This window comes from Bos indicus x Bos taurus, chromosome 6 (genome assembly GCF_003369695.1).
Source record: "Bos indicus x Bos taurus breed Angus x Brahman F1 hybrid chromosome 6, Bos_hybrid_MaternalHap_v2.0, whole genome shotgun sequence".
Lineage (NCBI taxonomy): Eukaryota > Metazoa > Chordata > Mammalia > Artiodactyla > Bovidae > Bos > Bos indicus x Bos taurus.
Window position 1 is genome coordinate 20916390 of NC_040081.1, and position 26263 is coordinate 20942652.

The following is a 26263-nucleotide window of genomic DNA, read 5'->3' on the forward strand; positions in this document are numbered from 1 at the left end:
TAACATATGGTAAACCCTTGATAAGTTCCATTCAGAGTATCTTTAGGTAGGATGAGATTGTTGGATGGCATCACCAACTCGATGGACATGAATTTGAGCAAGCTCTGGGAATTGGTGATGGGCAGGGAAGCCTGGCGTGCTACAGTCCATGGGGTCACAGAGTCAGACGTGACTGAGTGACTGAACTGAACTGAGGAACTATTATTTTCTAAGATTTGTAAGCAAGAGCTGTGAAACACATACACATATATACACCTTGGCTTAAAAAACTCAAACTTTTCTTTGTTTCTAATTACCTTCTTAAAATACCCATGTAACTCCATAACTCTACACCTTACTCTTTCATCCAAGACACTTAGCTTCCTAATTACATTCTTTATTCTCAGGCCACAAAATGGACACATTTCAAAGATATGATTGTACTTTTAGAAAACTCTGAATGCAATCTCACACCTATTTAAAAGCCTTGAATTCCTTGCTCCATCCTTGGCTTAGTTCTTCCCAGATCTAGATAAGAAACAGTGCAGTTGTGATTTCTACTTAGCTGCCTCATGTGGTCATGTGGTGTAGTATTGTCTTCTATTACTACTCCAGAATTTTTCAAGGAATAAGAAAAGAAAAGAAATACTGGCCTTGAATATTTGAACACAGTGAGAATCTACAGTATGACTTGTTATTTCAAGTGTATTTTATAGAGTGCTGGAAACCTTTGTATGAGCTGAATAAGGGAAAGGGCCACATTGAAAGGAAGAAGTAAAGGAAGGAAGAAAAGAAGGAAGGGAGGGAGGCAGGCAGACTGTAGTGTTATAGTTTAAAGGGAACTAAGAAAGGAGCATTCTGGCAGAAAGGACTGTCATGTTCAAGGTCATCTTCTTGAGTCTGGTTTAAATAAGAAATGAGTAGAAATGGTTAATGCCTCAAACTTTTTTGAAAGATGCCACGAGTTTGGCTAACACTCAGCATCATTTCATTTACCTTAGTGGAAAAAATAGTTTCCTGTAAACTGACTAGATTTTTTTTTTCTTCTAATTCCTCTTTAAGAGTTACTTGTTCAAGTCTGCAATTGGAAACACTGAAATGACAGGATGGGAAAACTAATGCTCAAATTGATGAAGGAGTTTAGGGATATAGAGGCCATTCAGCATCTATAAACAACTGACTGTTCAAATTGGCAGGGTAATTTTTAAGTGGTAATTCAGAGAACTTCCTGGAAAATACAGAATTGCGCATATAGAAAAGACTCCAGAAAATTGATGAAAGAATATTAATTATGTCTTATGAATCCTATGCCTGAAAAATGTTAGGCTTGTTAATTTACTCTGCTAGTTAGTTAACTATGCAATTGTGACTGTGTGTGCATGAAGGTGGAGCATACGTGATATACATAGAAAAAGAAGTAGTACATGGAAAACCCCTGAGGAGAAATTTGACTTTTAAGGACTTGCTCAGCACAAGATGTGCTGGTACCCTGTTAGGAGAGGATGCTTAAGAGTGTGTGTCCTCTTAATGATGGAGATGACTAACTAAAATGCATTTCCAAAGAGGTAACATGTAATAAATTGATTAAATTATAATTGTTGACTATATACCTTTTAATTTTATTATTGAAAAAGAAAATTAAGGAAAGAAACCAAAAAATCAAAATGACTGTGAAATTTAAATATCTGATGTAATGTCCACTGCAGTTATTAAAAAAACTTTTTTTTAAAGAAAAACTCCAAAAGCAACATGTGATTCTCAGAAGTACAGTTTTAACCAAGTACATTTTTTTTATTATGATAATGTCTAATGACTATGAAATGTTTGGCATTTTCCCTAAATTCCTCCAAGTAGTTAATGGACATAAAACCTGCTTTGATTTCTAGGCTGGGTCTATCTCAGGAGTTGGGTTTTTGTCATAGAAGATTCTGAACCAAGTGAACTTAAGTGGCTGCATTCAAAACACTACAGAACTTAGTCTAAGCGAAAATTTCTATTAAACTTCTTTTTGGATTTTATGTAATATAGAAAAAAATAATATTTCTCAAATTCCAAGATCTATAATAATCACAGAAAGGAACTATAATTTGAATTCTTTATAGAGATTAAGTATAACTGTTGTATTTTACTTGAATGTAAGTTAGAGGCTGTCCAAATCATAACTTTTGAATTTTAAAAATCACCTCTTAATTTTTTAAGTGACCTCCCGTTTCTTCACATTTCACAAGAATATTTCTTCTTTTCAGTATGAGGAGACAGTTCACTGTCTGCTTTAAAAAGAAAAACAGAATTTTTAAAAATTTCCCAACAACTTGATCATGAAGAGAATATTGGTGGTTTTTCAATAATTAATTAGCAGTGATCTCACCTAAACATATTGTTGTAGTCAACAGTAATCAGTAGAGTGATTTTGAGGGCAGATAGAATCATTTAACTTGTGGCTTTGCCATATATATGAATTCATATATTCATATGTATATTCAGATTCATTTATTATAGAACCATATCTATTTGGATATATATTTTTCATAAAGATGTGTCATTCTTGACAATATTGATTTTATTAACCTAATTTTCACTTTTTAAATATCAATTTTGTTTTCATTTCCTTTCATACTTCCTCCTATACGTAAGTGAAAAATAGTATCTAAAATAAATTTTCAAAAACTTCTTTTTTTTTCTACCACAGGCGTAAAGCTTTTAAAACTGAATGTTAATAAAATTTTCCACATTTTCAAAAAAAAAAAACAAACTTCTTTTATATTTTTGGATTTTTTAAAATGTTGCATCTTTCTGCTTATCCTGATATCATGCTATTATATTTTATTTTTATAAATCCAAGTATATTTTAATCACTAAACTACCTATGTGTAATACAATAATTTACTTATTATTGGAAGGATGTGATTTGAAGTGTTTTTATCAAAAGTAATTGAAATATGATCCTTTACAGCTTTAATCAAGACACTTGCCTGAAGTAGTTACGTTAGATACTAGGACCAAAAATGGGTGCATTTTTGGCCACTTGTAGGCCAGTTTGAGGAGAAGGCAGTGGCACCCCACTCCAGTGCTTTTGCCTGGAAAATCCCATGGATGGAGGAGCCTGGTAGGCTGCAGTCCATGGGGTCACTAGAGTCGGGCACGACTGAGCGACTTCACTTTCACTTTTCACTTTTATGCATTGGAAAAGGAAATGGCAACCCATTCCAGTGTTCTTGCCTGGAGAATCCCAGGGATGGGGGAGCCTGGTGGGCTGCCATCTATGGGGTCACACAGAGTCGGACACGACTGAAGCGACTTAGCAGCAGCAGCAGCAGCAGGCCAGTTTGAATCTTGGTGTCAAACTGTTACTATTCTTCCTACCAACCCACTCTTTTCCCATACACACATCTCCCTTTGGACAGTTAGTTGTCTTTCTTACTGGTTTAACTACCAGGTTGATTTGATTTAGCACTTTTCCAACCTAGTATACAATCTCATCTTTCCATTTACAAAAGTTAGCTAAGTTTAAAGTCATGCCATTGCAGTGGTGATGGGGAGGGTGTGGTGGTCTTGTAGAAGGAAGGAAAAGGAAGAGCCCTCACATTTGCCAGGCATAGGGAGTAGCAGGAGCAATAGACTACACAGAATCAATGCTAATGAAAAAGCCATCTCTGGGTTCCACCATTAATCAGAGAAATCCTAGCCACAGATGTCAATTTGGAAACCAGAAATTTGGAATGCTCCTTATAATCATGATTAAGACCTCCAAAAATTTGGGTCATAAAAGTTATGCAGTTACTTATTTGGTTCTTTTCTCCCTTTTAAAGAGGGGTCTAATACTCCAGTTAGTGGCATGTGATAGGTGTTTTTAATTTATATCTGGATCATGGCCAAGATAAGGTGTGAGTATACCAAAGATTTATACAGTTATAAGTCAATCTGAATTATAAGAAAAATTAATCTGATAGATATCACATACATTTTATAACAGGAGAAAAAGAGAAAGTAAGGAAGATGTGCTTTAAAAAATGGAAACATTGTGTACTTATATTAATCCATATATCCTAAAACATTGGAATTATTATTGAAAAATTGGTATTATTATTAAGATATAAAGTTGCTTTTATTACAGTAACAGTGAATTACTGGACTGTGAGCTTATCATTTATCATAAATTACTTGTTCTCTCAAACTTACTGACCTATGCTATACTTGTGCTTGCTAATAATTCTTATAGTTATTGGATTATGATGTTTAAAATATACTATTTATAAATAGGATATAGAATAATAGTTTTGCCTAAAATGTTTGAAAGTCTCAACATTTACTACATATAATTTTAGGCCATATTTACTAATAATGCAAATTTGTAATCACATACATGTGTGTGTGTTTTGACATTCACAATATTGTACATATAAAACATATATATATATATATGTTTATATAAAATAATTTTCCATTTCTCCAGTTAGGTTTTGAAATTTTGTCAGCACAAAAATTAAGAACCTATATAATTTGATATTTTAGCATTCTCTGTGAATCAAATCAGAAAAAGTAGTGTTTTTTCTTTTTTTTTTTTTACCATCAGGATTTTTCCTTTTGTTCATCCATATTACTCCAAAGTTTGTTTCATATGAAGCCAAAACAAAATATAATCAAATATCTAAAGGCAAACCATGAGCCTTAGTATTCTTTATCATATTTATTTATGTGTTTCCTATTGCAAAATTTCAGTGATTCATTAAGGTTTTCAAGTTCTATTGCAAAGAGACAAATTGAATGCAGTAAGAGGTTCCGGTTTCAAGGACTTAGATGCTCAGAAGTTTAATAAACTTATAGTGGGGCTTCTCACAGTGAAAACAACACTTCAAAAGAGTTTAGAAGAGGCTGTGTTGGCTAACTGCAGTTCGAGATTGCTTTGTTTTTGGGTGGAAAAAGCATACTTCCCATTATTATATGGGGATCAGAAAATGATTGGATGATTTATGCTTCTTCAATTAATAATAAATGGGGAAATAGGACATTTTTGATGAATATAAGAGTAATGGTACCCCAAAATACTGACTTCAGCTTAGAATGTATTGTATTAAAGCCATCCTGTTTAACAGCAGAGTTTTGAAGGCCTGGGTGAACCACTGAGTCTTTGGATTAGAAACTACATGAATACATATTGGAAGGATATATTTAACTTTAGTTATGGAATTTGCTAATGTCTTAATTATATCTCAGTTTATAACTTTCATGCATTCTGAAGCAAATTTCAACATCAGGTTGTCTTTTATATGGTCTTTGAAAACATGTGTCTAGCTTTATTAAAAATGATTAGTTTTGTTTGGTGTCCTGAATACTGCAACAAATTTTACATACGTATCTGGCTAGACATGAATAGCCAATCCCGTATAAACTCATATGTATGAAGATACAGATACTCAATTTCAGCTTTTAGGAGATGAGTTTTTATTAGAGTGAACATATTTTAAACAAGAATATGTAGATGTGTGGGGCTTCCCAAGTGGCGCTAGTGGTAAAGAACCCACCTGCTAATGCAGGTAGATGCCAGAGACAAAAGTTCAATCCCTGGGTGGGGAAGATCCCCTCGAGGAGGGCATGGCAACCCATTTCAGTATTCCTGCCTGAAGAATCCCATGGACAGAGGAGCCTGGAGAGCTACAGTCCATAGGGCCACACAGAGTCAGACACACCTGAAGCGACCTCACACGCTTGCTTGTACATAGATGTGTGCCCAACCTAAAGACACAACAGTTCATGTGACTGCCTCGCAAGCACCAGAAGAGAAAATTATGCTCAAATTCTTAAGGTAGCAGATTTGGGGATGTCTGTTGGTTTTTAGGTCATTTAATAGTTTTTTCATTGCTGATTTAATGAGAATCAAACTGAAATACATTTTTGCCAAAGACATTGATAATTTTTTGTATTCAGTTTTTTAAAAGAAGTAAATGTAAAATGTACTTAGGCATGGATTACACAGTTATGTTATTCAACAATTTGCTTTTTAAAGTTACTTAGGAGGAGAACAGAAGGCATTCCTTTTTTTTTTTAATTTCCCTGATGATCAGTGAGGAGCATCTTTTCTTCTTTTTTTTTTTAAATTAATTCATTTATTTTAATTGGAGGCTAATTACTTTACAATATTGTAGTGGTTTTTGCCATACATTGACCTGAATCAACCACGGGCGCACATGTGTTCCCCATACTGAACCCCCCTCCCACGTCCCTCCCCATCTCATCCCTCAGGGTCATCCCAGTGCACCAGCCCTGAGCACCCTGTCTCATGCATCAAACCTGGACCGGCGATCCGCTTCACATATGATAATATACACGATTCAGCGCTACCCTCTCAAATTATCCCACTCTCGCCTTCTCCCACAGAGTCCAAAAAAGACTATTTTTTACATCTATGTCTCTTTTGCTGTCTCGCATATAGGGTCATCGTTACCATCTTTCCTTTAAACCTGAAGGTCGTCCTGGTGTGGCGCGTGTAGGGATGAATTCCCCTGACATACTTCACAGCAGTCCTAGAAGGAGAACTAGGGGCTGCAGGTTTCTCCCCAGGCCTCCTGGGAGCAAGGCTGCTGTTTGTCAGTGTTGGCACCTGTGTGAGCCTTGAAGGCTGCTGATCAACTCAATTCTATTTGTTACCTCCCTGCTCCCTTCTCTTCCTGGGGAATCTGGCTTCTCTGTTACTCCCGATAAGGGATAACGATTTCCTGCAAGCATCACTGAGATCCAGAAAGTCACTGTAATCTCATCAACTGTGTGACTCCACAACTGGGACTCTTGAATTTATATAACCCGATGGGAGCTGGTCAGGGTGCTTAATCGCCCACATTGCTGTGCTGAGTCCCCCAGTCATTTAAAATAGAAATCTTCTCATAAAGATGACCTCATTATGGCCGCAAATTAGGACAGACTTCATCAGAACCCATAGTTAAACCCAGTATTTTACCTGTGAGAACAGTTTACTACCCTGTCCTGGCTGAAAAAAATTCAGCCCAGGCCATAAGGAATTTTCCAATGATCCCAGTGAAGATTGGGTAGGAGGCTGGATATACATCCAGTCTTTTTGCATGGCCTGTGTGACGCTGAAGAGTTTTGTTACCTTTTTTAACCCTGAAATAAAACAGAGAAGCCTCACCTTGAGTTTCTGGTGAATGCCTTGAAGATTTATTAAAATTAATGCACCTGTAGTTTTCCTAAATTTTCTCAAACATTTTAGGTGATTTCCCAACTAATCATTTTTAGGGTTCAACCTCAAAGATTTTAATACAAGGGAGAAATAATTTTTAAAAGAAGCATCTCTGCTTACCTTCTCCCTTCCTCTTTAGCAACAAATTGTTTGGAGATACATACCAGTCTCAAAATTGTATACATACTAATATATACACATCAGTCCTATGGACTGTAACCCTCCAGGCTCCTCTGTCCATGGAATTTTCCAAACAAGAATACTGGAGTGAGTTGCCATTTCTTACTCCAGGGGATCTTCCCAACCCAGGGATAGAACCCACACCTCTTGAGTCTCCTGTATTGGCAGGCAGATTCTTTACCACCGTGCCACCTGGAAAGCCTTTCTCACATTTGCATTATCTAATTTTTAGTGCTAACAAGCATTGAGAAGTGATTATCTTTTTCTTTACAACCATGACCTTTGATTGCAGGTGGCGTCTTATAAAGCTTGCTTTTTCTAAATATTGCAAATAAAATTGAGTGGTGGAGAGGGGCACAGGAAGAGCCAAGAGTTGGAAGAAGGATTTAAAAATGAAACTAAGGCATAAGGAGTTCATCTTATTTAAAAAATGTGCTCCATATATATTTCTTCTGTTTATCTTCATGAACATATATGTTTATCACGATACAAGATATATAAGTATATACTTAGAGTCTTGTTTCCAGTTGGCATCTGAAAGCAAGTTGGCATCTCTATGTCATATACTGTACACATAAATGTGAATATATATGAATATATATGCACATGTTTATTTTTCATATGTGATTCTGCAATGCATGGATATGCTTGGATCTAACTTATCTTGTTAAAAATGACTACATTTATATAAGTATGCATACTTATATAAAATGTATTCTTAGTTGGCATCAGGCAGCAAGTTAGCATCTGGTGTAAACTAAGTTTTCATTTACTGCTTATATATGTGTGTTGTAAATTATGAATATTAGGATGAATGAATATGTTTTCTTATAATTTCATAAGTACCTTTAATAATGATTAAATATGTGTCATGAGAATGTATAATTACATTTATCATTTAAAAGGTAATTGTAAAAAGTAGTAAAGGGGTTTTTCTCCTCAGCCAAGTCAAATGATGGGATCCAGGTATGCATAGTGAACTGGAAAGAGGAAGACATATTAAACTATGAGGAATATGGGTTACAATATTAATAAGTACTATTTTTATGGGACCAATGGACCTTTTTTTAAAATTTATTTTAATTGGAGGCTAATTACTTTACAATATTGTAGTGGTTTGTGCCATACATTGATATGATTCAGCCATGGGTGTATATGTGTTTCCCATCCTGAACCCCTCTCCCGCTCTCCTCCCCATCCCATCCCTTTGGGTCATCCCAGTGCACCAGCCCTGAGCACCCTGTCTCATGCATCAAACCTGGACTGATGATCTGTTTCACATATGATAATATACATGTTTCAATGCTATTCTCTTAAATCATCCCACCCTTGCCTTCTCCCGCAGAGTCCAAAAGACTGTTCTATACTTCTGTGATTCTTTTGCTGTCTCGCATATAGGGTCATCATTACCATCTTTCTAAATTCCATATATATGCGTTAGTATACAGTATTGGTGTTTTTCTTTCTGACTGACTTCATTCTGTATAATAGGCTCCAGTTTCACCCACCTCATTAGAACTTATTCAAATGCATTCTTTTTAATGACTGAGTAATACTCCATTGTGTGCATGTACCACAGCTTTCTTATCCATTCATCTGCTGATGGACATCTAGGTTGCTTCCATGTCCTGGCTATTATAAACAGTGCTGCGATGAACATTGGGGTACACGTGTCTCTTTCAACTCTGGTTTCCTTGGTGTGTATGCCCAGCAGTGGGATTGCTGGGTCATATGGCAGTTCTATTTCCAGTTTTTTAAGGAATCTCCACACTGTTCTCCATAGTGGCTGTACCAGTTTGCATTCCCACCAACAGTGTAAGAGGGTTCCCTTTTCTCCACACCTGGACCTTTTTGTTTGTGCTTTTAGAAAATACTTTACAAGCTAAATATTTTTTGTATACTTATATGCAAATTTGAATTAGATAGTGTTAGTTTGTTCTTAACACATTCATTGTGATGTATATGGTATTGATTATGAGAACAGTTTTTTAAAATCCTTTTTAGTGCAGATAGCCAGCATGGTTATTTTATTCAATTAAAATTTCATTTGAATCTTAATCAATTAATAACAGTTAAATTTTTAGATGACATTTCTATGGTAGGATTGTGTCAACCTAACAAGTCATATATGAAAAGTAAATAAAAGCTAACCTCGATTATTAAAGAGTATTTGTAGTAGAATTTTTATATATGTTCTGAAAATTCAGGTGCTGTTAACACTGTCTGAAGATGTGTTTATGAGGAGTGTGTGTGTGTATGAGTGCATTCTTTTATACCTCCTATATATTTTGGTAATATTCAACTTTCCAATTTATATACTTATTCATCTTGAGCAGCTATCTTATAGGCTCCATAGGTTTGTTGGACAGATCTAAGGAAGAAAAGGAAGTTTTCATTTGCCCCATATCAAGATTTACTCTTAGCTAGTTGTTCCTCATGTACCTTCAACATATACTCATGTGATCCTGTTTTATAAAGAAGGGTATGGAATGATGAACTACTGTAATGTTAATATATAAAAGAAAATTTGACAGCTTAACTACTGTTTATCTAGCAAAATCCCCATAGTAACTGTAAACTTCTCGTTAAAAGAATTGCTCATATGTTTAGTGTTGCCTGTTACTTCATTGGAAAACTATAGTATTTTTCTGGTGCAGAAAGATATTTTTGCTCTATTGAGTATCATTGGTTAGTTGTAAGTTTGTTTTGTGTATATGACATTATTTTGTTGCAAATGCAGACATTTTAAAATAGAGGTATATTTTTCAGTATAGCTCATATCAGATTATATGTAGGAATGTTTAGCATTAGTAGTTAAATATAGAAGCAGTATTGATGTTACATTTGTTGTTGTCCTGTCATAAAAGAAATTCTCCAGAATGAAGAAACTATTTCACTAAATTTGAAACATCAGCCTTACATAGGCTGCGTATGTAGTGGATACAGATTTTTAAGTACACTTGCTGGCTGATCTTCCTACTACTGGTTAGTAGTCTGTACATTCCCCTTTCTTCTGATTGCCATCCATGTTCTAAGCTGTGTTTCTTCTATTTTTTAGATCAGTGTGCTTTAATCATTAGATTTAGTAAATTAGCGTTAAATTCAATATTCTAATTTTTGTAATATTCTAAGATTAAACATTTATTTTTTAATTAAATGTTGAAATATGCAAGTCATTATTTGTGTATTGCTGACTAGAAATATTGTTGAAGTGTAAAGGAGAAAATCTAATTTTATATTGGCATAGAAAGAAAGCTTAACTTGTTTTCTTGCTCTTTTTTTATAGAGAACACCTGTTCCCAGCGCTGAAGCATTCCGATGGTTCTTTTAAAGCAGTAGTATATCTTATTTTCAAGGCATTTGGAAGTGAAGGGCAAACTAATGTCTTGTTTTAAGAAACTGCTTAGTCCACCACTGAAGAAAATATCCAGATATTATTTTCATTTTATGTATAGGGGTTTCTTCAAAAAAAAAAGTGGGGGGAAAGAAGAAAAAAAAGACATATAAAAATAATCTGGGAGCCTGGGGAATTGGCCAGTCTATTTACTTTCAATACACTGATTCTTTCTTTGATGTAATTTAGCTATCCTAGTGAAGTTGTTGTCTATTTTGAAAGTGGCTGTAAAAAATAAGTCTGGGTAAGCCCCTGCTGTAAAATCATGTATCTTTGCAAAGTACATATCTATACTTCATTTTCAAATATATGTGTTTCAGGACTGTAAACTGTACAGATAGCAGCTTGTATTTTGTGTGTTTAGACACAAGAGGACAATCATGTCTGAGCATCTATGGAGATTAACAGTTTGTTCACAACACTCCGGTTCTGCGAGTTAAATCTGGAGCAATAAATTTTAGCTTTAAATATTTTTTTGCCAGTTGTTTCTAGGAGCAGCAACAGCAGTGGCGTGTTTTGCCATGCATCTTTCCGTAGAGACTTGATGCCAAGTTTTACAAGACTAAAAGATGATGATGCATCCAGCAGTTACCTTCCGTTGTATTGTTCTAAGAGGGGAAGATATTAGGAAAGTTTCAATTAATCTTTTGAGCACTATATTAGAGTAGTGGTTATGCACTTGCATTGCTTACAAACGAGCTGTACAGAAGGGTATACCTCCCAAATCCTTAGTGTAGTTGACTTGTCTTGGGTGGCACTGTAAGACGGAGTACTCAGAGTAGTTGAAACATGCAGAATCTGTTGTATAACTTTTTTTTCTTTCTTTAAACAGTGTTTTCTAGGATACAGGCTAGAGTATCATATTTTAGGGGAGAAATTCATGACTGACTTTTTTTTCCCCCCAGCCCAACATGGGTTTTTTTTGTTTGTATGTATTTTTTTGTTTGCCTGTTTTTCTGCTTCTTTTTTGGTAGAAAAAAATAAACACTTAATAAAACATATCCAATTGTTTAAATTCTATGTATGATATTAAAAGTGTAGTTTTGTTTTAAAATTTCATTACATAAAGGCCTCCTGCATCGAGACATGGCTGGTACATTTTTAAGTTCAAAAGAGTGAAACACATTCATGGAAGTGAGGCTGTTAAATCTCTTTTGATCTTCCTTTCTCACAGCCTCCCAGTTAAAACCGTGGCCTTCTTGTAGGCCCTCCGTGAAATGCTCCATGTTTCCCATTCCCGTTCTCATCACCATCACCAGATGCTTCCATTCCTGAGAAGACAGGGCCACAGTCTATGGAATTCCATAAATGCAAACAGCCCCCAAACAAAAGGAGTAATGCTTCGTAGGACTTGAGCTACCTTTTCTTCATAATGTTTGGTTTTCTTCTGCAGTCAGTGTTCTTTAGGCTAGCCCATTATGATGGGCTATGATTTATGATGGCATGATCCCTAAGAGTTTTAGTTCTCCTCTCTCTCTCTCTCTCTTTTTCCCCCCAAATTATAAAGACTGTTTTCAGCTTCAGAAATAAGACAGAGTTTAGCAAAAACACATAGAGTATGCAAGTTTCCACATTACTGTATCTTTTTGTTCTCTAGTCACTAGCCAGCTATTTTAGCCTGTGACATCCATTGACCTGCTGACAACTTAGCAACATGGATCAGGTGAAGAAAAATAACTTGAGAAGACAGAGGATGATGAAAGGAACTGTAAAGTTTTAGAAAGACTAGCAGATGAATAATTTTAAAAGGCTAGTTGTAGTTATGAATGGGAAAAAATACAGACAGAAGAGGTTTTTGTAAAAGCAGAAGGAGCACTTCATTGCTAGAGTGCTGGCAAGGGGGGAGAAGGTACTTACAAATGCCAATGTGAAAAACAATATGACTTAATTTGCCTAGAGTATGGATACAAGGTCTACAGTTACTGTCAAATAGCCTTTTTGAAGAAAATTCATGATGTATTACACTTATCCATGTTTAGAGAAGAAAACCATCGCAAATTAAAACGTGCTGTATATTAATTTTGAGATAGCTTTCTACTTGATATATATTCCTTTGAAGGTTCTAGTTAGAATTTCTATTTCTGCTGTGGGACCAATAAGAGCTGTATGAGTTCTTTCTTGTTCCATTTTTAATTTTATTTGACTTTTTTTAACCGATTTGCTAATGAATTACGAGTAAGTGAAAACTTACTTTCACACTTGAATGGTAAGCTTGCCTGGCTTTTTGGAAAGTGATCATTGTTATTACAGAATTGAAACAAACTTTTATTCAGGCTACGTTAGGCATACAATAACATATGAAGATCTCATCGCTATGTACTGTGAGTCTAAAATACATGCTAGTATTGCATGTCTTGATGTGTTTTTGTTTTCTTAAAGAATTAATGAGTTTGTATATTGTAAAATGTGATTTTTTTACATGTGAATTCAATTTTTTAATGAAATAATCTGTTAATTATTGATATGGAGGAGTGCAGCTTTTCTTGAATTTCTTATGTGTTTTTATTCCTGATGTTGTTCTTTTTTAAACCACCCATTTTTTAATGTTTTGGGTTAAGCTATTTATGTAATGGAGGGTGCATATAAGGTTCCCTTTGGTGATGCTGAAGAAAGGTATCACTCCTCTGGCCTCCCCTCAGTTTTTTCCCTTGTAAGTTGATGTATTGAGAACTTGTAAAGCACATCATAGCAGCACTGAGGGAGTGATTGAAAGATTTACACTTTTCTTGATTCTTAAATACCAATGAAGTGTAACTTTTAAAAATTCCTTGCTGTATGTTTCATATTCAGAATCAAGAAAATTCAGAAGATAGCAGTCAGCTGTAAATCATATGGGGTATCTTTACAACTTAAAAATTACATCTCAGATAAGCCAAATAAAAAACTTTGTGTGAGAGGTCACGTACAGAGGTGTAGGTGAGGAGGTGCCATCATGCATCAGCGTTTGGGAAGACTATGGAAAGTACTCGGGCTGCTGCCGTGTAGAGCAGTGGACCCATCCCTTTCCAGCTCTCACTCAGCACCCTTATATCACAAGAGCATCAGAGTGCAAATCTCTCTCTTTCCAGGCCTTCATCCCAAAGTGGCTTTCTGATGGATTCCTCCTGTCTGTGCCCAAGTGGAGGGCATATTTACAAACTAGAAATGTGTCCATTCTTGGGAGGGAGAACAGTAATAGGCTTCCCCCAGGGTAAGAATATATAAAAGTGTCTCCTGTTGCTTAATTCCAAATACCCAACTTTCTTCTTCTAAACACATTCATAGGAAGCAAGAGATGGAAGACTTCCTATGAATTAATATTAAGCAGTCACTAAAAGAAAGGAATATTCCCTTCCTTTCATTCAGAACCCCTGGCATGTAAGTTGTACAATTAATACTAATGCATATAAAGTCTTTAAGTTGATAGTCTCTGTAATCAAATAATGAAAACAAGAAAGCAGTTAAATGAACACACTATTCAGGGTCAAATATGTTCAGCAAAAAACCGTTGTGGGTCTTTGATCATGGCTAGATTCACAGTGATATCACACAGTTGGTTCTCATGTAACAGCTAAATGTTTCAAATTTTGTTTTTATTAAATTTGGCAGTTTCACACTGAGATCTGTATTCCTAGTGAATAAAAGACAGTTACTATGTTAAGAGGGATTTCATTTTCACAATTGCAAGGAAGTCAGAGATATTTCAGGAACATGGGCCACAAAATGTACTCCTTTCACAGTGTTCTCCTATTCTGAACTGTGCAGTTATCTATTAAATTCTCTAATAGATATTTGTGTAAGGTGTATGTATGCTTGTGCAATTATTAAAAAAGCAGTTTTGGAAAACAGTGTATTTATTAAAGAAAATTACTTATGGGGCATGTACAAAACTGTAAAAAAAAAAAAAAACTTAAAAAAAAAAACACATTCAATTTGCCCAGTAAAGTTGTTTTTGTGAAATTTCTGTGTTGTTGAATAAAGGACTTTAGTATTCAAAGATCTCTTTTTCCATGAACAAATTTTTATTTGTGAGATTTTAAATAATCAGCATATGATCCTGAAAGTCTAATTTTTTTTACGATAAAAACATTTTTCGTTCTAAACTTGCTCCTACATCAGCAGAATGAATACTGTTTATAAAATTTTCATAAAATGTTCCCATTTTGTTCATCTTTTTTCTTCATATATTTTTGTCTTTCTTATATATTTAAAGGAAAGAAAGAACATGATGCCTTTTATATTTCTAAAGGCTATATTCTTGTTGAAAGCTTTAAAAGTTCCCCAAAATAGAGGAAGAAATGAGTATATCCAAACTTTCTTCATTCATTCATTATAAGAGTGACACGAGAAAGCTTTCCATGAACTCCTTGTGCTGTGAATGAAAAGTCTTGGTGATAATACTTAAAAGCATTAAGGTACATGAAGAAATACACAATACTGGAATTGTATCTTCAGCCACTCCCAGCAATACTCTGAGATTACCTTTTTATTGTGTTACTTTTTTATTGTAGAATATTGTGGTCCACCCTGCTTATTATTTGGTGGTGAAGGCACTTAACTATTACTTCACTGCTTCCCAGAACAAAGAGCTAATTTTTTTTGCTGCTTCATAAACTATGAGAAACTATTGTAGAACACAGTATTATATCTTGGAAATCATTAATATGGTTTCAAACATGGAGCGTTAGACAATTGAAAGAGTTCATGTTCACAGAAAAAAAGACCACATGAGAAGATTTTTGTCAATGTTATAAATTTCAAGATGTGTTCTGTTAGAATATCACTAGTATAAAATATCTTGGCCTTGGCAACCGAACTGGATTATATAGTGTGAGAAACATGAATTAGATAACTGGAATCATGAGAGTTTCTGGGTATTCAGCAATTTTGCAGGTGAGTTGCTATGCTTCTTTATTATATTTTGGTGTAAGCAACAATATGGCAAAACCAGATTTTCATGATAATACTTTCCTTGACATCTTCAAGGATACAAATGCTTTGAGGTTTATATGTAATGATAAGAGAATAATTCTTCAAAATAGCTTGAATTAACTAAAAAGGGAAAGACAGGGGAACTCTATAACTTATTTAGACATTGAACCAGATAATTTCATATGGCTTCTGGAAAATAATACACATTTTTAAGTGTCTTTATTGGTATCAGTTGTTTTAGTTGACATATTTTAGCAGAAGTTATTCCCCATTTTATTTCTACTCTTTTTTTGATGGAGAAAAAAATGTTATTTGAAATAAACACAGTGAACACAAATTTGAGATTTTATTTGCATGCATATCATAAGTATAAGGACATTTTTGCTTATTTGTAAGTTTTGTTTCTAATCTTTTAATAACTTGGTTTAAGATCTATATTTATGTCCTTTGCAATTCAGATTTTTTTGGCCATTTTTTTAGTCAATATTTATTATTTTCCATGTATTTATGTAAAATGGAATGTCAACTGTCTTTTCATTCTAAGTCTGTGCTTTGTTTACAATGTGTTTCTTATGACAAAATCATTCTGGTTAGCAGGTGTTGTAATTTCACAAATTGGAAGCAATGTCCATGTCTCTTTCCAAGAACAGTACTTTTAAAAGCCATTCTAATCATGTACAAAACTACATGTAAAGCATTCTTAATATGGGACTGAATTACTGACTTCTTTAATAATTAGATGTTAGGAGAATCTGGTTGCTTGGTTTGAATTATGATCTTCTGCTTACAACTTTTCTGAAAAGTGATCTTCTGTTTCAAATTATATGGCTTCAGGAAAATTGCACAGTTGGAAGGGAGGTTAAAAAAGAAAAACATTTAAATGGCACTGTTTAACCTTTGATATCATCATGAAACATATGTAACTGAAAATTCTTATTCATTATGCCCATCAAAACCTTTTCTCACTTTTCATGACTTACCATGTAATTTCATTCATATTTTAATTATTTATAAATATTTACAGTTTTATTAATATTGAATTAATGTGGGGGGGATGGAAATAGATTAATCTGTGTGTGCATATGTGTGTGTTGTTTTTAGCTGACACAATTCAATTCATGCTTCCAATAGCTAAGGGTCAGTGTAGATTATTAAACATCTTTCATGTAAAAGATTCTGCCACCATTCAGTTACAGTTGCAACTGAACTTAATGATTCAACATCTTATAATACTTCATATCTTCTCTGGGAATCAGGGAATTTGGGGAAGTCTACATGAAATCTTTTGAACATTTTAGGGGTGTTTTAATAATTTAACATTTCACTGTGTCCCACTTGCAGTCATTTGGAACTGTTTTGAAAATTATTTACACAAATTGCTCCCCAAATGTGTTATTTTCTTCATATAATTTGGACATTTTAGGTATATTTATGTATTATTGAGATGTCTATTTATACACATGTATATTTGAGCTTCAAGTGCACATGCAAACACTAATAGATTATTTAATCTGTAGCTTGTATACTTTGACCATAGGAAAAGACCTCTGTCCCCCTAAAATTTGTGATGTCTATGGAGCAGCAGCAAGAAGAATATTGTGAATAGTTTTTGTGTTTGCAAACCAGCAATTGATTTAATTTTTCATTTATTCAATAAGAATTATTGTGATCTTCAATGTGCCAACTACTGGAGATATCAATATAAATAAAATGTTCCTCCTGACACATTTACCATCATCATGAAAGTCAACTGAATGATTGAAATAAATACACAAATAAAATCAGTGGAAAGTGTTTGTGTTGAATGGAACAGGCATCATGTGAATGCATGGCAAGAGATGGTGGAGTGAAGCTTTTTCATTTAAAATTTTTCCCTGTTGAAAGAAGAGGGCAAGGCTCAAGTAAATACTCTGGGGTTGTAAAACCTGAGGTTAAAGTAGTGAACCAAAGAGAATGGAGTGGCAGAAGAAAGAAAGAGGAAGGTTCAAAAGACCTGAGACATGCCATCGTCCTAGTCCAAGTTGCTGTCATTTCTCATGGGGGCCACTTGAAGCGCTACCATAGTATTCTCTTTCCATTCATTCCTGTCAATTTTCAAACATTTTCTATGTTGCAGCCTAAGCAGTTCTTTTAAAACACATACACACAAAGTTCTTGGGATTCCATGCTCATTGTCAGCGATCTCCCGTTGCTCTTAGAATAAGATCCTAAATGTGGTTGCAAGGATCTTGCAGTTTAGCTCTGCAGTCTCATCCCATTTCATGTCATCCCTTTCTCCGTGCTCCAGCCATTTAGACTTTCTTCCATCCTCATAGTTGCAAGATAGGTTTTGCCTCTCACCTCAGGACATTTTGTTCATTTTGTTATTAATATCTGGAATCTTTGTTCCTTCTCTATTTTCCTGGATAATGCCTCTTTATTCTTCAGAAATTAGCTAATACACTTTTACAAGAAACTTCTCCTCAACTTTTATGACTTTGTTAAATTCACCTATTATAGGCACTAAAGTAACTTGTACCTCTTCATGCTGCTGCTGTTGCTATGTCGCTTCAGTCGTGTCTGACTCTGTGCGACCCCAAAGACAGCAGCCCACCAGGCTCCCCCGTCCCTGGGATTCTCCAGGCAAGAACAGTGGAGTGAGTTGCCATTTCCTTCTCCAATGCATGAAAGTGAAAAGTGAAAGTGAAGTCTCTCAGTTGTGTCCGACCCTTAGCGACCCCGTGGACTGCAGCCTCCCAGACTCCTCCATCCATGGGATTTTCCAGGCAAGAGTACTGGAGTGGGGTGCCATTGCCTTCTCTGGTACCTCTTCATAGCCCTTATTAATGAATTAATTCATTCAATAAAGAGATATTACACATTTATCATGTGCTCTTCTCTCTTCTAGGCAGCTAGAATATGTTCATAAGCACATAGGACAGAAATTTCTGCCCTCATAGCGTTCATATTCTAGTGGAAAGAAAAAAGTCATAAACAAAGAAGTAAATATAAATGTCATATAGTAATATATAATTTAGATACAAATAAGGAGAGAAAATGAGATTAGATATGCCAAATGGGGTGACAGGATGTGGAAGAGAGTTGGAATTTTAAATGAGTAAATTTTAAATGAGTTAGGGAAAGCCTAACAGAGAAGGTAACATTTGAGGTACAGCCTGAAGGAGGCAAGGGGCTTCCCAGGTGGCGCTAGTGGTAAAGAATCTGCCCACCAATGTAGGAGATCTAAGAGACACAGGTATGATTCCTGGGTTGGGAAGATCCCCTGGATCTTTCCCAAGGAAATGGCGACCCACTCCAGTATTCTTGCCTGGAGAATCCCATGGACAGAGGAACCTGGCAGGCTACAGTACACAGGGTTGCAGAGAGTCAGGCATGAAAAGTGAGTTAGCACACATGCTGAAGGAGGCAATTAAGTAGGTGAGTAAGCAATGTGGATATCTTGGAAACAGCCTACCTGGCAAAGGGAATAGCAAGTAACAAGACCTTGTGACAAGAAAGAGCCTGAAGTTTTCAAAGACCAGCAAAGTTTTCAAGGCCTGGTGTCTGGGGTGCAATGGGTAAGAGAGAGAATAGTAGGCAATATTAGAGGAGAAACAGAGACAAGACTGTGCTGTGTCTCATGAAGGACTTTGACCTTTACTCAGAGTGAGGGGAAATATTTGGAGGGTTTAATTGGAGAGAGAATGATCCAACTTATAAAAGGACTACTTTGGCTACTGTGTTGGATTAAGAAAAAGACTACAGAAGGTCAGGAATGGAAGAAGGGAGACCAGTCTGGGGAGACCATTGCCATATCCAAGTAGAAGAAAGTGGTGGAATTAGAGTGGCAGCCTTGGAGGTTGTAAAAAGGTTGAATTCAGCACATAGTTGGAAATGAAGGAAATAGAATTTGAATAGGTAGAGCTTTAGGTATGTAAGAATGAGAGAAATTAATAACTCCAAGGCCTTTGATGTGAATAACTGGAAAAGTGAAGTTGCCTTTCCCTTAACTGAGAAGCAAAGGCTGAATTTGGGGTTTGCTGCTGCTAAGTCATTTCAGTCATGTCTGACTCTATGCGACCCCATAGACGGCAGCCCACCAGGCTCCCCCGTCCCTGGGATTCTCCAGGCAAGAACACTGGAGTGGGTTGCCATTTCCTTCTCCAATACATGACAGTGAAAAGTGAAAGGGAAGTCGCTCAGTCGTGTCCAACTCTTAGTGACCCCATGGACTGTACCCATCAGGCTCCTCCATCCATGGGATTTTCCAGGCAAGAGTACTGGAGTGGGGTGGAATTTTGGGTTTAGATGTGCTAAATTTGAGCTGCTTCTCAAACATTCAAGATGTCAAGCATACAATTGGATCTATGGACTTGGAGTTCAAGGTAGATTTATGGGCTGGTGATATAAATTTTAAAATAATGAGCCTGGATGAGATTGTCAAAGCGAGTGTAGATAAATAAAAGAGAGGAAGGGCAAAGACTGAGATCTGGGACTCACCTGCCACAGTTGTATGTTCACCTTCATTCTAATCATCATTTAATTAGCGCCTTTCTTCCATACTGACAAAAGTACAGAAGAAATGGAAAGTGAAGTCACTCAGTCATGTCCAACTCTTTGCAACCCTGTAGACTGTACCCCACCAGACTCCTCCATCCATGGGATTTCCCAGGCAAGAATACTGGAGTAGGTTGCCATTTCCTTCTCCAGGGGATCTTCCCAACCCAGGGATCAAACCCAGGTCTCCTGCGTTGCAAGCAGACTCCTGACCGTCTGAGCCACCAGGAAAGTCCAGAGAAGAAATGGAAACCCAGGAAAAACTACAGGTGAATTCTTCCATTTCCCCCTCTTCCCAGTGACCCATATTCTTTTGACCTTTTGTTACCTCAATCCTTACCCTTCATCCACAAGTGACTGATTATTCATCCCCCTCAATTTATCCCATCTCCACTGCATACAAAAGCTTACATTCATTATTTGTATTTATTCACAAACATTCTAATGCAATAATTATATACAACAATCTTTTCTCCTAAAATACATGTATATACATGAAGTTCAATGTTTAATGCTGACCAAAATTAGTGCATTAAAAAAATAAAGCATAATTCTGTACTCAGTATAATTTATCTGTCTGTTAGAAATTCCATCAAAAGATATAAAATCATTTCTCTTATTTAACATCTCTGGGAACCTAAATGTTTGAGCAGAAAGTGGATAGATACTAAAACTACAAATTGAGAATGAAGATTGTTTAGTTGAATCCCAGTCATAAGAAAGGAATGAGGTTTTCAAACATGTCTAAACTTTCCTTCATGAAGAGCAAGCTGGCTCATGACTATAAAAGTGAGAGTGAAAATTTCTTAGTATTTGTTGTTTTTCTTCTTTGCCCTTGATTCTTTACAGAGATAGTCATGCCTATTTTCATTAATAGCCTAAATGCACTTCAGAGAATGTGACTAGAAGTGTTCCTTCATTATTGTATACAAGAGAAAGCATTTTGTACCCGAATTTCCTTAGACCTGAGTTTTCCATTCCAGACCTACCATTTGACAGAAATCTCTGTCTATCACAAGTTTCCCACTGAATCCTTATCACCAGAGTTCTGAGGATTAAACAATCAGTTCAGTTCAGTCGCTCAGTCATGTCTGACTCTTTTCGAGTCCATGGGCTGCAGCATGCCAGCCCTCCATCACCAACTCCCAGAGTTTACTCAAACTCATGTCCATTGAGTTAGTGATACCACCCAACCATTGCATCCTGTCATCCCCTTCTCCTCCCACCTTCAATCTTTCCCAGCATCAGGGTCTTTTCAAATGAGTCAGTTCTTCCTATCAGGTGGCTACAGTATTGGAGCTTCAGCTTCAGGACTGATCTCCTTTAGGATGAACTGGTTGGATCTCCTTGCAGTCCAAGGGACTCTCAAGAGTCTTCAACACCACGGTTCAAAAGCATCAATTCTTCGGTACTCAGCTTTCTTTATAGTCCAATTCTCACATCCATACCTGACTACTGGAAATACCATAGCTTTGACTACACGGACCTTTGTTGCCTAAGTAATGTCTCTGCTTTTTAATATGCTGTCTAGGTTGGTCATAACTTTCCTTGCAAGGAGCAAGAGTCTTTTAATTTCATGGCCACAGTCACCATTCTGCAGTGATTTTGGAGCCCCGAAAAATAAAGTTTGTCACTGTTTCCATTGTTTCCCCATCTATTTGCCATAAAGTGATGGGACCAGATGCCATGATCTTAGTTTTCTGAATACTGAGCTTTAAGCCAACTTTTTCACTCTCCTCTTTCACTTTCATCAAGAGGCTCTTTAGTTCTTCTTCACTTTCTGCATTAAGGGTGGTGTCATCTGCATATCTGAGGTTATTGATATTTCTCCTGGCAGTCTTGATTCCAGCTTGTGCTTCATCCAACTTGGCATTTCACATGATGTAGTCTGCATATAAGTTAAATAAGCAGGGTGACATGCAGCCTTGATGTACTCCTTTCCTGATTTGTAACCAGTCTGTTGTTCCATGTCCAGTTCTAACTGTTGCTTCTTGACCTGCATACAGATTTCCCAGGAGGCAGGTAAGGTGGTCTGGTATTCCCATCTCTTTAAGAATTTTCCTCAGTTTGTTGTGAGCCACACAGTCAAAGGCTTTGGCATAGTCAATAAAGCAGAAGTAGATGTTTTTCTGGAACTCTCTTGCTTTTTCAATGATCCAACGGATGTTGGCAATTTGATCTCTCGTTCCTCTGCCTTTTCTAAAACCAGCTTGAACATCTGGAAGTTCTTGTTTCACATACTGTTGAGACCTGACTTGGAGAATTTTGAGCATTACTTTACTAGCGTGTGAGATGAGTACAATTGTGCAGTAGTTTGAACATTCTTTTGCATTGCCTTTCTTTGGGATCGGAATGAAAACTGACCTTTTCCAGTCCTGTGACCACTGCTGAGTTTTCCAAATTTGCTGGCCTATTGAGTGAAGCACTGTCACAGTATCATCTTTTACGATTTGAAATAGCTCAATTGGAATTCCATCACCTCCACTAGCTTTCTTCTTATTGATGCTTCCTAAGGCCCACTTGACTTCACATTCCAGGATGTCTGGCTCTAGGTGAGTGATCACACCATTGTGGTTATCTGGGTTATGAAGATCTTTTTTGTATAGTTCTGTGTGTTCTTGCCACCTCTTCTTAATATCTTCTGCTTCTGTTAGGTCCATACCATTTATGTCCTTTATCGATCCCCTCTTTGCATGAAATGTTCCCTTGGTATCTCTAATTTTCTTGAAGAGATCTCTAGTGTTTCCCATTCTATTGTTTTCCTCTATTTCTTTGCATTGATCACTGAGAAAGGCTTACTTATTTCTCCTTACTATTCTTTGGAACTCCGCATTCAAATGGGTATAGCTTTCCTTTTCTCCTTTCATTTCTCTTCTTTTTACAGGTATTTGTAAGATCTCCTCAGACAACTATTCTGCCTTTTTGCATTTCTTTTAAACAATGATTAAACAATGAGTAGTTCCAAATCTGAAAGAAACAAATGGTAATTATTTCAGTCCTTTAAAATCTCAAGGACCCTCAATATATTCAAAACAAGAAAACAAGGAATGACAACAACAAAAACTGAAATGCTTGATTTCACAGTTTGATGGAAAATGTTGAGACCCATACGAAACGTGAATAAAAAAACCTGAAAAAAATTTAGTGGTAAAACTACAGTTGACATGTTCTTTGGCAATCTGAGCAACTTTGTCCCCATGGATAGCTGTAGAACTTCTGAGGGTTATCGACAGATTCACAATTAAGAAAAACATTACATAAGTTTCCACTCTATCTGTTGCATCAAGTAAGGGTTAATTTATACCCTGAATTATTAAATGCACTCCCATACTATGACAAAATTGTAAACCTGAGAAAACGCAATACTTTCCAGTTTTATAAAGTCTGTCAGAGACTTTCTTAAGTGGCTAATTTAGAGGAAGCTGGCACACAATTTGAAGATGTAATTTGAGTCGTGGCTGATGATATACTTTTACTTGTTTAGCCTTTTATGCAGCTTGTTTGCATTACTTGAACAGATTTGCTGTTTCTATTCTAACTGCATTGTGTATGGCATGAGGAATGCTGATTAATTCTTGTCCGTAATCATCACAACTCTGCCAATGTTGAACATTTATATCCTTCATTACATAATCTATGTATGCATTCCTTATGTTATTAGTGGGAGTAGCATGTAATAGGTAAACAAACCTGTTCTTGATTTAAATTAAAAATCACTGTTGATCCTTTTCCATCTTTAACAGAAACTGCCTTAGATGGAGGAATCTGGCATAGGTTTTATCTGTTTCAAGTAGCTTTAATTAGAATTCTTTAATTGTCCCTACAGCTGCCACCAATAGTAAACTCTAAAATATCAATTGTAATTGGAAGATAAATTTGCATTTTATTCATGACATAAAGTTAATATGTCTTACTTTGTGAATTTTGAGACAGTGAGGCTATTCACTGCCGTTGGAGTGTGGCTGAATAGCCCTTTTCAATCATTTTAATACTTACACTGTACGTGACTGTCTCATCTACTTACCTTTAAAAAGAGAATTAAGTAAACAATGACTCCTAGGTGAACCTTATTTAATAAATTACTTACTGGTTTATTCAGAGACTCCTGAGGAAATAGATTCTTAAATGATGGGTTATAGTTTCAAAAAGGCATTTCACTAGAAGTCCTAAAGCATTTAAAAGGAAGTAAAGTATGTCACTCTTTATGTGTGCATGCTAAGTCCCTTCAGTCATGTCTGACTCTTTTCGACCCTATGGACTGTAGCCTGCCAGGCTCCTCTGTCCATGGGATTCTCCATGCAAGAGTACTGGAGCTGGTTGCCATGCCCTCCTCCAGGCAGTCTTCCCGACACAGGGATCACTTCCATGTCACTTAAGTCTTCTGCATTGGCAGGCAGGTTCTTTACCACCAGTGCCACCTGGGAGCCCACTCTTTATGCTCCTAGTCAAATTACAACTGCAGAGTTGTATAAAGGATGAAAAAATAAATAGATAACAAAAAATCTAGTGTATCCATATCTTCATAAGTATGTTTCTAAATTTCTCAGACTTTTCTTGAGTTGCTAAGTTGGAACCACAAATCAGATGGTTAGATTCAATATAATTAGCTTCTTGTTTTCTAGAAGAGTAAATGAAGTACTGGTTTGTAGGAAAATCATTCTGTTGAGAATTTTTTATTTCAGCAAGTCACTTTAAGGTAAAAACTGTAACTACTCACAATGGTAGGAATGAAAGGAAACAATGAAAGGAGTTTTTTATGTCAGGTAATTGAAAAGTCCTAAGGAAAGACTCAGACCTCTCTGCCTGTAGTACTGTAAGTTGGTTTTATTTTGAGGCCTTATTGATTTATGTTTTGGCCACTACTGCCTGTAAATGTTTACCTTCCATTGCTAGGAATTTGTGTAAAGGGAAAACTTTTCTTTCCTGACAAATTTAGCAAAAATCCTGGAGCTAATTCTTGGTGGATCCAATTGGCCTATACTGGATTTTGTGCCCAACACTTAGCTAGTCCCTGTAAAGAGTGAAGCGCTGGTGTATCTTATACAAATGTAATATGAAAAATTTTGTTTAATCTTGGCCTGTCCTTAAGATCTGGGTGGAGATCAGCCTCTCCCTACCACATTTACTGAGAAGGAATTAATAGTAGTTTCCAGGGAAAATCAGGGTAATGACAGAAACAAAAAGGGAAATAGGTACCAAGGGCAGAAAAAAAAAAAATGAATGAAAGGGAGGAAGAAAGGAAAGATTGAAGAAGGAAAAAAAGAAGAAGGAGAGAAAGTACAAGAGAGAAAAGAGAGATAAGGAAAGAGGGAAGAAAGGGAGGAAGAGAAGGGGGAAGGAGGGAAGAAAGAAGGAAAGGGAGATGATGATAAATACCTACTACATCATGTTTTATTGAAGGGTTAATGGACAAGGAAGCAGCAGGAGGGAGGAGGCAGAGAAACATCTTCACTGGAATTCTAATAGGATAATTAATTTCTGTATAATTGTATGATAACTCTATTTAGTTAACTTGAAAGATCCATTTTTATTAATTAGTCATGTATATGCATAAACACACACACAACACACAGGTGCACACAATACCAGTATGTCTCTGATTGGATCTACATGAGCACAACACTATTTCTGGGATAAAGAAGACAATTTACAACGAGTTTGATAGACTTACCAGCAAAATTCCATTCCTTACAGTTAACCCGTTACTTTATAGAAATGTGTACAAATGTTGATTATGAGGAAGATTAGCTGTAGAATTATACATGAGAGGATTTGTTTCAGGGAACTAAGGTCATCAAATCTCAAAATAGAGACTAGATTTTCACCACCAACTTTAATGCCTTTCCCACAGATTGTTCAGTTGTATTTGCTACCTCATGGTTGAACCTTCATTTCACTGGATTCAGCCCAATGAGTATGATGGAAGCCAAGGGTTTATCAAGTTTCAGCACACTTAATTTTTTTCATCTTGATCTCAATTACTTTATGCTTATGAGAAAATTCTTATTTGCTATTCTTAGGAATGGCAAAGTTGCATTTCCCATTTATTATCAAATGATAAAACTGTGTAT

General features: G+C 36.0%; 1 protein-coding gene across 4 annotated transcripts in view; it reads left to right on the top strand.

Moving 5' to 3' along the window:
- The window catches only part of CXXC4 (CXXC finger protein 4), a 31216-nt gene extending 13776 nt beyond the window's left edge, over nt 1-17440 (top strand). For all 4 annotated transcript variants that reach the window (XM_027543922.1, XM_027543921.1, XM_027543925.1 and 1 more), the window contains one exon: nt 10638-17440. Coding sequence is in view for 1 of the 4 variants with exons in the window: in XM_027543925.1 (XP_027399726.1) it covers nt 10638-10682 (45 nt within the window). In the remaining 3 variants the exon portion in view is untranslated. The remainder of the gene's footprint in view (nt 1-10637) is intronic.
- The last annotated feature ends 8823 nt before the right edge of the window (nt 17441-26263 follow it).